The 13,459-nt window shown below is 44.5% G+C and overlaps 1 protein-coding gene across 5 annotated transcripts in view; it reads right to left on the bottom strand.

The window, feature by feature from the left end:
* ASAP1 (ArfGAP with SH3 domain, ankyrin repeat and PH domain 1) overlaps nucleotides 1-13,459 on the bottom strand; it is a 357,541-nt gene that overhangs the window by 109,523 nt on the left and 234,559 nt on the right. For 4 of the 5 annotated variants that reach the window (XM_088844856.1, XM_055431746.2, XM_055431745.2 and 1 more), the window contains one exon: nucleotides 3,972-4,117. The exons of the other annotated variant lie outside the window; for it this stretch is intronic. In XM_088844856.1, coding sequence (XP_088700982.1) covers nucleotides 3,972-4,117 — 146 coding nt within the window. The remainder of the gene's footprint in view (nucleotides 1-3,971; nucleotides 4,118-13,459) is intronic. 5 annotated transcript variants of the gene reach the window in all.

Raw genomic sequence — 13,459 nt, 5'->3', positions numbered from 1 at the left:
CCATCACCAACTCCCGGAGTTCACTCAAACTCATGTCCACAGAGTCGGTGATGCCATCCAGCCATCTCATTCTCCGTCGTCCCCTTCTCCTCCTGCCCCCAACCTTTCCCAGCATCAGAGTTTTTTCCAGTGAGTCAACTCGTCGCATGAGGTGGCCAAAGTATTGCAGTTTCAGCTTTCATACAGACACTTAGAAGTCATTAACACAACTAATGGAAGTTCTATCTAGATCGAGTGTTTGTTAAAAGCAGAATGCTAGACCTGACCCTAAAATCTACCTTCCCCCCGCCCATAAAAATAACTGTTTAAATATAAATTATGGAAATATCCATTAAAAACAACCTCTTAATTAGAAAATAACATTTCCCAGGGCTGACCATAGACCTCAGCACAACAGACATTTGGGTATTTGCTGGCTGAACTGAGGATACAGTTTCCGTTCCGTCGCTCAGTCGTGTCCGACTCTATGTGACCCGTGGACTGTAGCCTACCAGGCTTCTCCGTCCATGGGATTCTCCAGGCAAGAATACTGGAGTGGGTTACCGTTTTCTTCTCCAGGGGATCTTCCCAACCCAGGAATTGAACCCAGGTCTCCCGCATTGGGGGCAGACGCTTTAACCTCTGAGCCACCAGGGAAGCCCAGGAAGTCTAAAAAATGCCAAAGTATCTTCTTTCATCTTACTTTCTACATGATCCATTATTGCTTAAGTTTTCCCGCTTTCACTAACTAGCCTAAGTGAGTAGGATTTTCAGCAATCTCCCGAGAAAAACAGGTTCCCAGGGGTGCTCCCTCCAAACTCATGAGGGGGCTGAAGGTGCTGCAACCAACCCCTCCCTCCCCCCAGGGGCTTGGCTTCCCCTGCTTCCCCTGCTCTGGGGCGTGGCCCCGTCCATCTTCCCTTTCCTTTAAGACAGAAAAGGGAGGCAGAAGCTGCTGGCTCTTGTCAGGCTGTATAAACTCCCGGGACTGACTTTATTCAATCAGAATAGTGCTTCCCTAGTAACTGACCATGACACACACTGATTCATCTACTCCCTCAGTGGAAATGCCACCACCTTCTCCATCTTTTTTTTATTTGGCAGCATGGCAAGGCGTGAAGGATCTCAGCTCCCCAACCAGGGATTGAACCCAGGCCATGGCACTGAAAGCCCAGAATCCTAATCACTAAGCTACCAGGGGGCCGTCCCTTGTGGCTCAGCTGGTAAAGAATCTGCCTGCAATGCTGGAGACCTGGGTTCAATCCCAGGGTTGGAAAGATTCCCTGGAGAAGGGAAAGGCTACCCACTCCAGTATTCTGGCCCGGAGAATTCCATGGACTATATAGTCCACGGGGTCACAAAGAGTTGGACACGACTGAGCGACATTTTCTTTCAAGCTACTGCGGAGCTCCCTACCACCAACCTTCCTTTTTTGGAAAATGTTTTGTTTTACACTAACTGAATGAAATCTTCCAGCAATTTCTTTTGATTTGTTTCTTAGACTTCTGGAATGAGGAGGCCTTCAGCTTGGGGGATGTTTAGGGAAAGATGACACCCAGAGCAGGAGGTGCCAGGTCGGGGGGAGAGGCTGGGAAGGACGAAGGACGCAGAGCCAGCATCTGCTAACTGACGGCACGCCTGGACAAGGCACTGACATAATGGGCCTCAGTTTCCTCCCCTGGATTCAAGGTGTAAGCGCCACCACTATGTCATACACTGTGACATGCGAAATCCACACAAAGCACACTGCCAGGCGCCTCCGAGTGCTCAGAAAGTATCAGTGGTGGGACTTCCCTGGTGGTGCAGTTGTTCGGAATCCGCCTGCCAATGCAGGGGTCATGGGTTTGGTCCCTGGTTTGGGAAGATCCCACTCGCTGCAGGGCAGCTAAGCCTGCGTGCCACAGCTACTGAGCCAGCTAGTCGCAATTACTGAAGCCCATAAGCAGCAATGAAGACCTAGTGTGGCCAATACAGAAAATGCACAGATCTTAAAAAAAAGAAAAAAAAATATGTGTGTGTGTGTATCGGTTGTTTCTGCACAGAGGTAAGCAAATGAAGACAATGAGTGAATGGCAACCGGTGGCATTAAACCCACACGGGAACCTCTTCGCTGAAGGAACCTACAGGACAGGGAAGGGTGGAGATGAACTGGCCCAGGAAATGTGGACGTGATGGCTACTGACTTAAACCAAACATATTTCGTCTCCTGGAAACTAAAGGTTAGCAAGATATTCCTGTGAAAACGTCCATCTCAGGGAAAACAGAACCTCCTCCCGAGCCTGGAGCCTTTTACCAGCTATGACCGAAGGGAAATGTCAAAGAGTTTTGTTTCACTTCCTTTCTTCCCACCACAACACCTTTGGGCAATGTCGCCTGCAAAAAGGCAGGCAATGCCCCGAGGAAGAAGAAATGGGAGGCCCTATCTGAATAGGAGAGACTTAAATGATCTAAGAATTACAGAAATATCATGGGTTTGTCAAATAAACTCCAAAGTTTAGGAACACAAAGGCCCCACAGTCAAAATTATCCTTTCTCCAGTTTCTGAAGACGTATTTCTATTTTCAACCCTTATTTTCTTTATGATTAGTTGTCACTGTGTAAGACTAATTCAGTGGCATGAAACTATCAATTAAAATTGTCAGGATGACAGACACATACATATATTCATCTAGTGGGACAGGAAAAAGAAGAATTTGATTGGTCAAATTATCCAGTTAATTTACTATAGAAAGGTTGTCTTTATTTTACAATAGAGTGTAATCATCTGTAAGGCAGCCGTTTATACCAAGTAGATTTGTGACAAGAGTCTCATGTAAGACCACAAAGGTCTGTTTGATATGAGTAACTAACTCAGGATCAAGGCATTTTAAGCTTGAGTTCTGGGTCTTTAAAGGAGGCAAAGATGCAATGCTGAGAGACTGGGAAGATGAACAGGGGGAAACAGCTCCTCTGTTTCAGGAAGGAGCCAACAAAATTATGATATAGTTTTCCTTTGGCATCTTTCAAGCTCCCACTGCCCCAACTCTTGGGACTTAGGGATAAAGGCTTGATTAAATCAACTCATACACAGCTGTGGCGGTCATGCTAGACAGAATAAACCTTTCTTGGTATGAACGCAGTGTGAGGGTAAGGAAGGGTGGTGTGCACAATCTGGGGATAGCCAGATAACACTACCTGGCAAATGGGTCTCCCACCCTCACGCTCTGGGCTTCCCTGTTGGCTAAGTGGTAAAGAATCTGCCTGGAACACAGGAGACACAGGTTCGATACCTGGGGTCCAGAAGATCCAATGGAAAAAGGGAAATGGCAACCCATTCCAGTGTTCTTGCCTGGGAAATCCCATGGACAGAGGAGCCTGGCCTGCTGTAGTCCATGGAGTTGCAAAGAGTTGGACATGACTTGGTGACTACACAACAACAAACCTCATACTCGCGTCTGCTCCTAGGTCAGCAGCTCCAGTATCTTAGATTTTTAGGGATTCTTCTTGTCATCATCTACTTCTGAAACCACAAATTCCCTAAACCTTAAAATCTTTTTTCTTGGGAGGGTGTTAAAAGGATATGGGGAGTTGGGAGAAGTTAATTATTTGTAAATCAAGGGCTGAAATGCATGATGGTCTTCACACAAGTGAAGGGTGACATGTATGTTTGATACAGAAATAATCACCATTCTTTCAACAAATTAAAAGGCCAAAGTCACTAACGCTTGTCTAAATAAACACAAAAGCAAACAACAGGGGAATGTGAAAGAGAGTTCAGGTTAACCAGTTTCTCTACCTGCTGTAAGTGGGGCCAGTGGCACAAATTCTAGGCATTTCCCAAAGGCATTTTCCTTATATGTGACTCCACATCAAGGACTAAAAAAGCTTTTTACTTTTCTTTTTTTGACTCCAGGATCGAGAGTTGGGGAGAGGATTATTACTTTGTTCACTTTATAATCTTTCTTACTTTGATTGGGCTGCAATTTTTAAAAGTTACTTGTGAAATGGCTTACCAGATTTTTCAGCAGTGTGGACAGTTCCTTTGTAAGCGTAGAAAACTTGACAAAAGCGGTGCCAAGATCTGGGTTGTCTCGACTTAAAAAATTACTCCCAAACTTATCAAGAACTTGTGCATAGTTTTCTTCATTTTGTACATGGTCTGAAAAGAAGAAGAAAGAGGAGTCTGAGCTGTTATGTGCCACAATGACAAGTTACTCTGACACTGACTGATCACCAGACACTCTCAAAAAGAAAGCAAAGAAACTGGATCCATTCTTTACTGAACATATCTGGAAGGTGGTTAGCAGTGCGCTGAGTGTTCTCACTCTATCAAAGGCAGTTTCCTCTCTTTTCTATCAGAGCACTGAGTTCATTTATACCCCAATTAATCCACAGATGCACCATAGGTTAAGGGGTCAAATTACCCCCCCATTTTTAAGCAATTAAGAAACTATGATCATCAGGAAACAAGTCAGACCTGATTTTTCTTTCTCATACCCCAGATGCAGTCCCCTGGCCTCTACCTTTAAAAATATAACAAAAATCTGACAATGTCTCACCGCTCCCATGACTATCAACCTCATCCAACACCATCCATCATCTCTTGCCTCCATCACTACAACCCTTCCTGCAAAAGCTCCTTGTTACAGCCTTGAGCCTGTTCCCAGCACGGCACCCAGTGTGATCCTGGGGAGGTGTGCGTCTGATCCCGTGAGTCTCGTGGCAGACACTGTCCCTCCCCGTGCTCTGAGTCCCTGCAGGCTTATGGAAAGGGGTACTGCACATCCCCATACCCTGAAGCAACCTGGCACCGACCAAGGACATGTGAGCGCAGGTGGTGCGTACCCCCTCAACGGGGCAGTGTTTCAGTTCCCTGTGCTCAGCTCTGCACGTCTCTGTCCCTGTGCTGGAGTACAGGGAAGCATGAATTTATATGGAGGCCCACAGCAGATGCATGATATTTATAAAAAGAATAAATGAAGACAAAACTATCAAAACCATACCTTTAACACCTTAATTCTAATGACAACTCTTGCTCTTTTAAGCCTCCCCTTACTTGGCAATGAATTTTCCTTGCCCATAATGCTGTGTATCGCTACTGCAGTATTTTCCACCACGTCACATCATATTCATGTAAGTACTGCTCTTTCTCTGCCCCCAGACCACGAGAGGCAGGGCTTCCCAGTGGCTCACCTCCGCATTCGCACCCAACACACACCGCTCGGGTGTCAGGGAGCTCAGCTTATGAAGCTAGGGCTCCATAAAGAGGTGTTGACTTGGATTCGTCAATGACCCTTTCGGGAATTTAAGAAGCGTTCACTCCTTAAGTCTCCTGGGTTGTTCAATAATTAAATACTAAATAATTTAAAAACATTTCACTCTCAAACACACCCTCAATAACTGCCTGGGAGCAACAGTGTGTGTGAGCCTGGACTGGTGGATGCCCCAGAAAGAAGTCAAAATACGACGAAGGTAACAAGCATCACAGCATCCAGTGAAATGGAAAGAGGCCTAAGCAGCCTTCTAATTGTCACCACATTAGAAATGCATGATGCCTAGGGTGGATGTCAGCATTTCGGGTTGAGATATTAAAGAAGATAAAATGCAGCTCTAGTTATTGCCTGCAAAGCTGCTCTGAGGAGCACAAAAGAAAGGCTACATCAGCTGCAGACAGGACGCACACGCCTGGCCTCCTTTGTAAGCTGGAGCTACCCCAGTACCGTCTGTCTGAGGCCAAGGACCTCACCTTGCCCCTGAGAAGCCTACTCTGCCTGACATCCTTTCTTGCTCTGGAGGTCAGCAAAAAAGGGGTTCAGATATCTGTTCAACTGCTTTCAAAGGAAGGGTCTCAGAATTAAAACCTAAGGGGCAAGCTTTAAGTGGCAGGCTTTGTGTCTGCTTGAAATTATAACACATTTCAAAGCCTACGTTGAAATCTTTAGATTATAGGATACCCAGGTACCTACCAACCAGTTAAGACATAAACTATTTCAGGATGCTTCTCTCCCCCACACGCTACCCAATTCCAACCTCTTCCTCCCCTTCCTCGCCATAGCCTTTATCCTGAATTTGGACTTCAGGGAGGGGTTAGGAAGTTGTATGAGGAGCTCTCAGTTTATGAGAGATGACAGATTCACCAAAAAATAAGATGGACTTGGACAAGGCAGAGAGTGAGGTCACAGGAAGTTGGCTGAGAACCTTCTCTGACCCAAATGCTTTTCACAATATTGTATTTAACACACAACAGAACTCTGGGAAGAATTATGCTTATCAGGTAGATGAAATAAAAAATGTGATGAGAGAGGCAGAAAGTAAGACTGGATAAGTTTAGTCAAGATCATGGGTCCTGTATGTTTAGCCCACAAATGAATCACTTCAGTTGCTCAGTCGTGTATGACTTTTTGTGATCCCATGGACTGTAGCATGCCAGGCTTCCCTGTCCATTACCAACTCCCGGAGCTTGCTCAAACTCATGTCCATTGAGTCAGTGAGGACACAAATGAATAATCATATATATATATCTCTATACACACACACCCACAAGAGTGTTTATATAATAACCACATTTATATGTGCATGTATGCTGAGTTGCTTCAGTGTCCAACTCTTTGTGACTCTATGGACCAGAGCCCACCAGGCTCCTCTGTCCATGGGATTCTCTAGGCAAGAATACTGGAATAGGTTGCCTGCCCTCCTCCAGGGGATCCTCCCGACCCAGGGATCGAACCTGTCTCTCTTACGTCTTCTGCACTGGCAGGCAGGTTTTATAATCTATACACATGTATATGAAATTTTATAATCTCTACAGCAGGCTTTATAATCTATACACATGTATATGAAATTTTACACATCTGAAATTAGAACAGCTAATTTAGTGAGCTAGATCTTAGAATACTACTACTAATTCTACTGAGGGTTTAAGTGATGCAAGTTAAATAAAAGGTGCTTAGAACAGTGCCTGGCAGGTGGCACATGCCCCTAAATTATCAGCCATTACTACCTCTATACCCATCATTAATTATAATATCGAGATGTGTTTCATATCAAATAACAGGAATGTATGTCTCCCATGTTTCAAGTATTTTTTTAATATACTGCATTATAAAGCCAACAGTGACAATTCACCCAAAAGATTCTATAACCACACACATCCCTTTGTACTAAATTAAGGGTTTACCAAGCAGGCTTTCAACAGGCACAGAGGGCAAGGAGGCAGGATCCTGGTGGAGGCAGAAGGGAGGGATAGATTACAGAGTAGAGTAAGCGATTTGAAAGGAATGTAAACTCGGGGGTTTAGGGAAGGAGAGGAAAATGAAGGCCTTGGGCTAGGGGAGCACCGTGTAGGCATGTGTGGGACTCAGGATGCAGAGAATTGGTTCAGGACATCTCAGAGAGCAGGATGGTCTGTTTTAAGAACTTTACTCAAGTGCCAGATGACTTCTGGAAGCTGGTAAAGTAGGGGTTGGGGTTGGAACTTCCCTGGTGGTCCAGTGACTAAGACTCCCGAGGTCCTGAAGCATGGGACCCAGGTTCAATCCCTAGTCAGGGAACTAGATCCCACATGCCACAACTAAGACCCGGCCCAGTTAAACACATAAATATTAAAAGTAGAGGCTGGGAGAAGCAAGTGAAGACAGAGATGGAATAAAAGGAAAGAAAAAAAAAAAAAAAGGTGAGCGAGAAATCTGATCCATCTCTTATGGAGACCCACGTTTTTCTAATATTTATAGGGGATTTCTGCCATTCAGGGTATAGTTGCAGAATATAAGAGAGCAAGCACTATGTTACTTCTTTCAGTTTTGATGAAAGAACAAAATAATATAGTTTTAACAACTGAACCAGAAAGGGTCACTTAGTTAGGCTTTCAACTGCTGGCATTACTTTGGAGAGACGGTGAAGATACACTAATCCCCTGATATGTTCCACACAGCTTAAATCACCTTTGTATACTTACCTGATGGCTCAGCAGGTAAAGAACCAGCCTGCCAATGCAGGAGACACAGGAGACGAGGGTTTGATCTCTGGGTTGGGAAGATCCCCTGGAGGAGGAAATACCAACTCACTCCAGTACTCTTGTCTGAAAAATCCCATGGACAGAGAAGTCATGGGCTACAGTCCATGGGATGCAGAGAGTTGGACACGACTGAGCACAGTGCGCAAACACACATTTAACCACCACGGCAATATCTAGGTAGTAAGTCCTTACTCCAGCTATGATAGTGGTAACTGCTAGTTTGCTGAGCATTCAGTACTGAACATGGCTGAGCATGTCACTGCACTGAGCACTTTACATACATTCCTTCAATCATGCTTACTAACAAGCCTATGAGATAAATACTGTTATCCTCATTGGGAAGAAAGATACTGGAAAAAAAAAATAAAATAAAGCCCAAGGCCACACAATGCATAGTTCAGTTCAGTCACTCAGTTGTGTCCGACTCTTTGTGACCCCATGAATCACAGCACGCCAGGTCTCCCTGTCCATCACCAACTCCCGGAGTTCACTCAAACTCATGTCCATCAAGCTGGTGATGCCATCCAGCCATCTCATTCTCTGTCGTCCCCGTCTCCTCCCGCCCCCAATCCCTCCCAGCATCAGAGTCTTTTCCAGTGAGTCAACTCTTAGCATGAGGTGGTCAAAATATTGGAGTTTCAGCTTTAGCATCAGTGCTCCCAATGAACACCCAGGATTGATCTCCTTTCGATTGGACTTGTTGGATCTCCTTGCAGTCCAAGGGGCTCTCAAGAGTCTTCTCCAACACCATAGTTCAAAAGCATCAATTCTTCGGCGATCAGCCTTCTTCACAGTCCAACTCTCACATCCATACATGACCACAGGGAAAACCGTAACGCATAAGGGAACTTAAATTAGGGCTTTTTAGTCTCAGAGCTGTGAGACAGACTCAGGTTCAATTTTCAGGTCTATTACTGATACTTCGTGTTGCACTGACCCAGCAACTTCACCTTTTTCTAAACCTCATTCCCATGCTATGAAGTGGAGGTAACGATGGTACTGACCTCACTGGAGCACTGCAGAGATGGAGTAAGATACTGAATGCCATACAATAGACTCAACACATTTCTACCATGACAAGGACAACAACCGTGATGGGGACAAACAGCAGGCTTCCCATCCTAGGCTGGGCGGCAGGGGCTCCAACAATATTCTGAAATCGACGCCTGCACTCCAGAGTCTACACTCTTAGTGGCTGACAGTAACAGGTGCCTTGGGAATACATTAAATTCAGTAATCTTGAAAATACCTTGTATTTCTCCAATGAGGCCTTCCCTAAAATTTTCAGAAGCACAACAGTAATTAAACAGGCCTTTCTCTTAGGGGTGTATGCCTGTCACCCTGTTAGACTTTACCAACCCGGGAAACGTTCACAAACCTTCCCTGATTGGCCCACCAAGCCTGCCTCTGATTCTGTCACTGTCATTTAATAATGACACAGAGACTATTCTAAAACCTAAGGCAGCTGTTTTACAGAGAAGAAAAGGGAAACTCAGTGGTCAAGCCAGGTGAGGACCCAGCTTCGTCGGGTTCCAGACCCCATCCTTTTCCACGGACAGACTCAGGAAAGATGGTCTCGGGTATGGGGATACGAATAACTATGTGGAATCTATTACGTGAAAGGCTGAATGATTGAATATCAAGGAGAAAGGGGGAAAAAGATGGACCTCCTGGCTCATGACAATAATATAATTATTATAACAATAATAATTGTAACAATGAATGGCAGCTAACTTTTAAAAAGGTTTATTTATTATTTTTGGCTGTGCTGGGTCTTCATTGCTGCATGTGAGAGGGCCAATGCAGTGGCTTCTCTTGTTGCAGAGCACGGGCTCAGTTGCTCCCTGGCATGTAGGATCTTCCCTGGTCAGCAATCGAATCTGTGTCCCTTGCACTGGCAGGCGGATTCTTAACCACTAGACCACCTGGGAAGTCCCATTGTAGCTAAATTTTTTGATGACTCACTGTACCAGGAACTGTGCTAGATATTTTTCCTGAGAATTTAATGCTCACAAGAACATGCTAATATTACCCCCCTTTCATATATGCAGAAGTTGGCTTAGAGAGGTTAAACAAGTCACATCAGGTGACACAGCTAGTAAGTGGTGAAGACACGTGCTGACCGCAGAGCCTGAGTTATTTTTGACTGAATGGGTGGCTTACGAGATCTTAGTTACCCAACTAGGGATCAAACCCAGGGTCATGGCAGTGAGAGCACTGAGTCCTAACCACTAGACCCCAGGGAAGTCCCCCTTGACTGGTTCTTAACCAACAGGTTTGGCTAAGTGTTGGGGAGCCCCTGATGTTGTTGTTCAGTTACTAAGTCTTGTCCGACTCTTTGCAACTGCAGGGACTACAGCGTGCCAGGCTTCCCTGTCCTTCACTATCTCCTGGAGTTTGCCCAAGTTCATGCCCATTGAGTCGGTGGTACCATCCACCCATCTCATCCTCTGCTGTCCTCTTTTCCTTTTGCCTTCAGTCTTTCCTAGCATCTGGGTCTCTTCCAATGAGTCGGCAGTTGGAACCCCTAGATACTTTCTAATTTGAGCCAGATGTCAAGTGATGGAGGGACTGGAAAATCGAGGTCTTAGTGCAACCTATGTGCAACCCTGGTCAGGTGACTAAGGCTCTTGGGGGCTTTAATTTCATCTAGAAAACAGGTCTAATGAAACCTACCTGGTCTACTCCTGGAGGCTGCCTACCGAGAGGTAAAAGATGTCATCATGAATGTGAAAGCTCTTTGGGGAAAACAACGGCAACAGTAACAACAACACAGGACACCAGACAACCACAGAGGGTTATTTCTGTCTAATGAGCATCAGGCCTGGAAGGCACTCGTCATAAGTCCCTCCTGAAGAGCAGCCCCAGCCTGGACCGCCGCAACCTAATGCTCACAGAGGCATCACACCTGGTGGAGGGACACAGCTCTGGGTGGTGCGGTGACCTGGGTGCAAACCTCCCTCTGGTCCTGCCTGGCCGTGTGTGATCTTGGGTCTTGACTTCGCATGTGAACTGTGGTGGATAATATCCACAAAGTGCACAGCAACTCTCCATAAAAATCTTTACTTTTACTGCTTCTATTCACCCTGAGGTTGAGGGCTGAAGTTCTGATGTGATGGACATTCAAAGAGAATCCAAATATTACGGCTTTTTTTTTTTTTGGAGGGCTCCAAGGTATTTAAGAGGCTCCCCCGCTGGCTCAGATGGTAAAGAAGCCACCTGCAATGCAGGAGACCTGGGTTTGATCCCTGAGTCGGGAAGATCTCCTGGAGAAGGGAATGGTAACCCACTCTAGTATTCTTGCCTGGAGAATCCCACGGACAGAGGAGCCTTGCGGGCTATCGTTCATGGGGTCGCTAAGAGTCGAACAGGACTGGGTGACTGACACAGCAACAGCAAAGGTACATAAGACAACTGTGGACCAAGCCCCAGGTCTCCTACTTTACCAGCTGTGGCTCTGGGGCAATCTCTTACCACCTCTGATGACTCTGCTTAACTGCAGTAACCCCCACCTAACAGAGTTATTACATACAATGGATGAAGAGTCTATAATGTGCCGCTCTCTGCCTGGTTTACACTGGCTGTTTAAGAAACATGGAGATCTTCGTTCCCCCAACTAGGGAGCAAACCCAGGGTCATGGCAGTGAAAGCACCGAGTCCTAACTACTAGACCCCAGGGAAGTCACCTGAGCCTGTGCCCTTAACAGGTTCTGACTGGTTAGAATCTAGTTAATAGGCTTGGCTAAGTGTTGGAGCCCCTGATGCTGTTGTTCAGTTGCTCAGTCATGTCCATCTCTTTGCGACCGCACGGACTGCAGCACGCCAGCCTTCCCTGTCCTTCACCATCTCCTGGAGTTTGCCCCTTCCCCTCTCCAAAGCAAGACTCACTTCCTCAGTTTGCTGTTTCTCTTTCTCTTCCAAGATCTTTATGCAAGTTATCTTTCACGTCAAGAGTCCATAGCAACTTGTGCTTGTCAGTTTATCCTTATGATACTAGAAAAAATCTTTAGGAGGACAGTTTAAGTAGAGGTATTACTGTACTACAGTTATACAACCTAGCCCAAGTTCCCAGTCCACCAAATTCATCACAGTTCCAGGCCTAGCCTTCCTCTTTCAAGATCAAATGCAACTGTGACCTTCCAAGCAAGCCTGTCATTCCTTCTCAACCTCTTGCAACACCCAGGCTCCTAGCCTTGTATAATCTGTTGTTATGCAACCAGTTCCCAGCACTGAGACTGATGTACAAGTTAGTGCTCAGTAAAATGCTTAGTGCCTATAGCGAATTCTCCCGGAACAAGTCTTCTTTCTTCCTTCAAAAGAAGACTCAGCATGGGCCATGGGCCAGGGGTGAAAAAACAATGAACTATAACTACAATAAAAAAAAAAAAGCCATGTAATACATGTCATAAATTATAGTGCTGGCATAGAGGGGGAAGCAATAAATTCTTTTACACTATACTACACATACCTGGTAGCACAAATCATACTTGCACAAAATTAATTCCATTTGTTTTTAAAATTACAAAAATAATCCATATAGTACTATAGAGATGTATAAAGATAGAAATTATTATTTATTTCCTCTTCTTCAATTATCTCCTTGAAACAAGCCAAGTTAATAATCTGTAAACTTTTTCTACACATAAAAAATATACACACACATACAGATTTTCTCCTCTTTCTTAATTCACTTAAAAAAAAAATGTGGTATTACATAAGACTCCATGGCTTGCTTTTTCCTTACTAAAAAGAGATTGAGAAATTCAATACAATTAAATCTAATTATTTCAATTGTAATAACCTATAATAAACCCTATCATAATTCATATCTATTATAAAAAGACTGTTTTGCCTAAGGGGTGGCAATTTTTTGTAATACTTGTCACGCATAGTTTTTTTCCCATTTGTCTTTTCTTTCACTTTTCAATGCTGCCTGTGGCCATGAACTTTTGAAATTTCATGTAGTCAAATATCCCCATTTCTAAAAAATACTTATTTCGTTGCACTGGGTCTTCATTGTGGCATGTGGGATCTTTAGTTGAGGCATGCAAACTCTTAGTTGCAGCACGTGGGATCTAGTTCCCTGATCTGGGGACCCTGCATGGGGAGCACAATCTTAGCCACTGGACCACCAGGGAAGTCCCAAATATATCAATCTTTACTCAAAAGACTTTATAGAGTTTCCTGTGTTGCTTCTACTCCTTAACCCTTCTAATGTTCAGCACTTTTTCTAAACATCTAAGTCTTTAATCCAGTGCAATGTTATTTGTTCATACAGCAGAAAGAAGGGTTCTAACATTATTTAAAGTATGTTCTAAACCTTCCAGTATTAATTTACTTTTCTTTTTAATATTTAAACAGTCAATTCATCAGCAGTGGATGCATTTGTACAGCACAAGGAAGAGTTCTAATTTTATTTCCCTTCTGTTGTATGAAAATATATTACTATTTAACATAGTCGGTTGTAGGTACCCATTCAATATCTGA

Source organism: Moschus berezovskii, chromosome 16, assembly GCF_049115385.1.
Source record: "Moschus berezovskii isolate FMDL1 chromosome 16, NW_MosBer_1.0, whole genome shotgun sequence".
Classification (NCBI taxonomy): Eukaryota; Metazoa; Chordata; class Mammalia; order Artiodactyla; family Moschidae; genus Moschus; species Moschus berezovskii.
The sequence above is the reverse complement of the archived record's forward strand: the minus strand, read 5'-3'. Positions and strand labels throughout refer to the sequence as shown.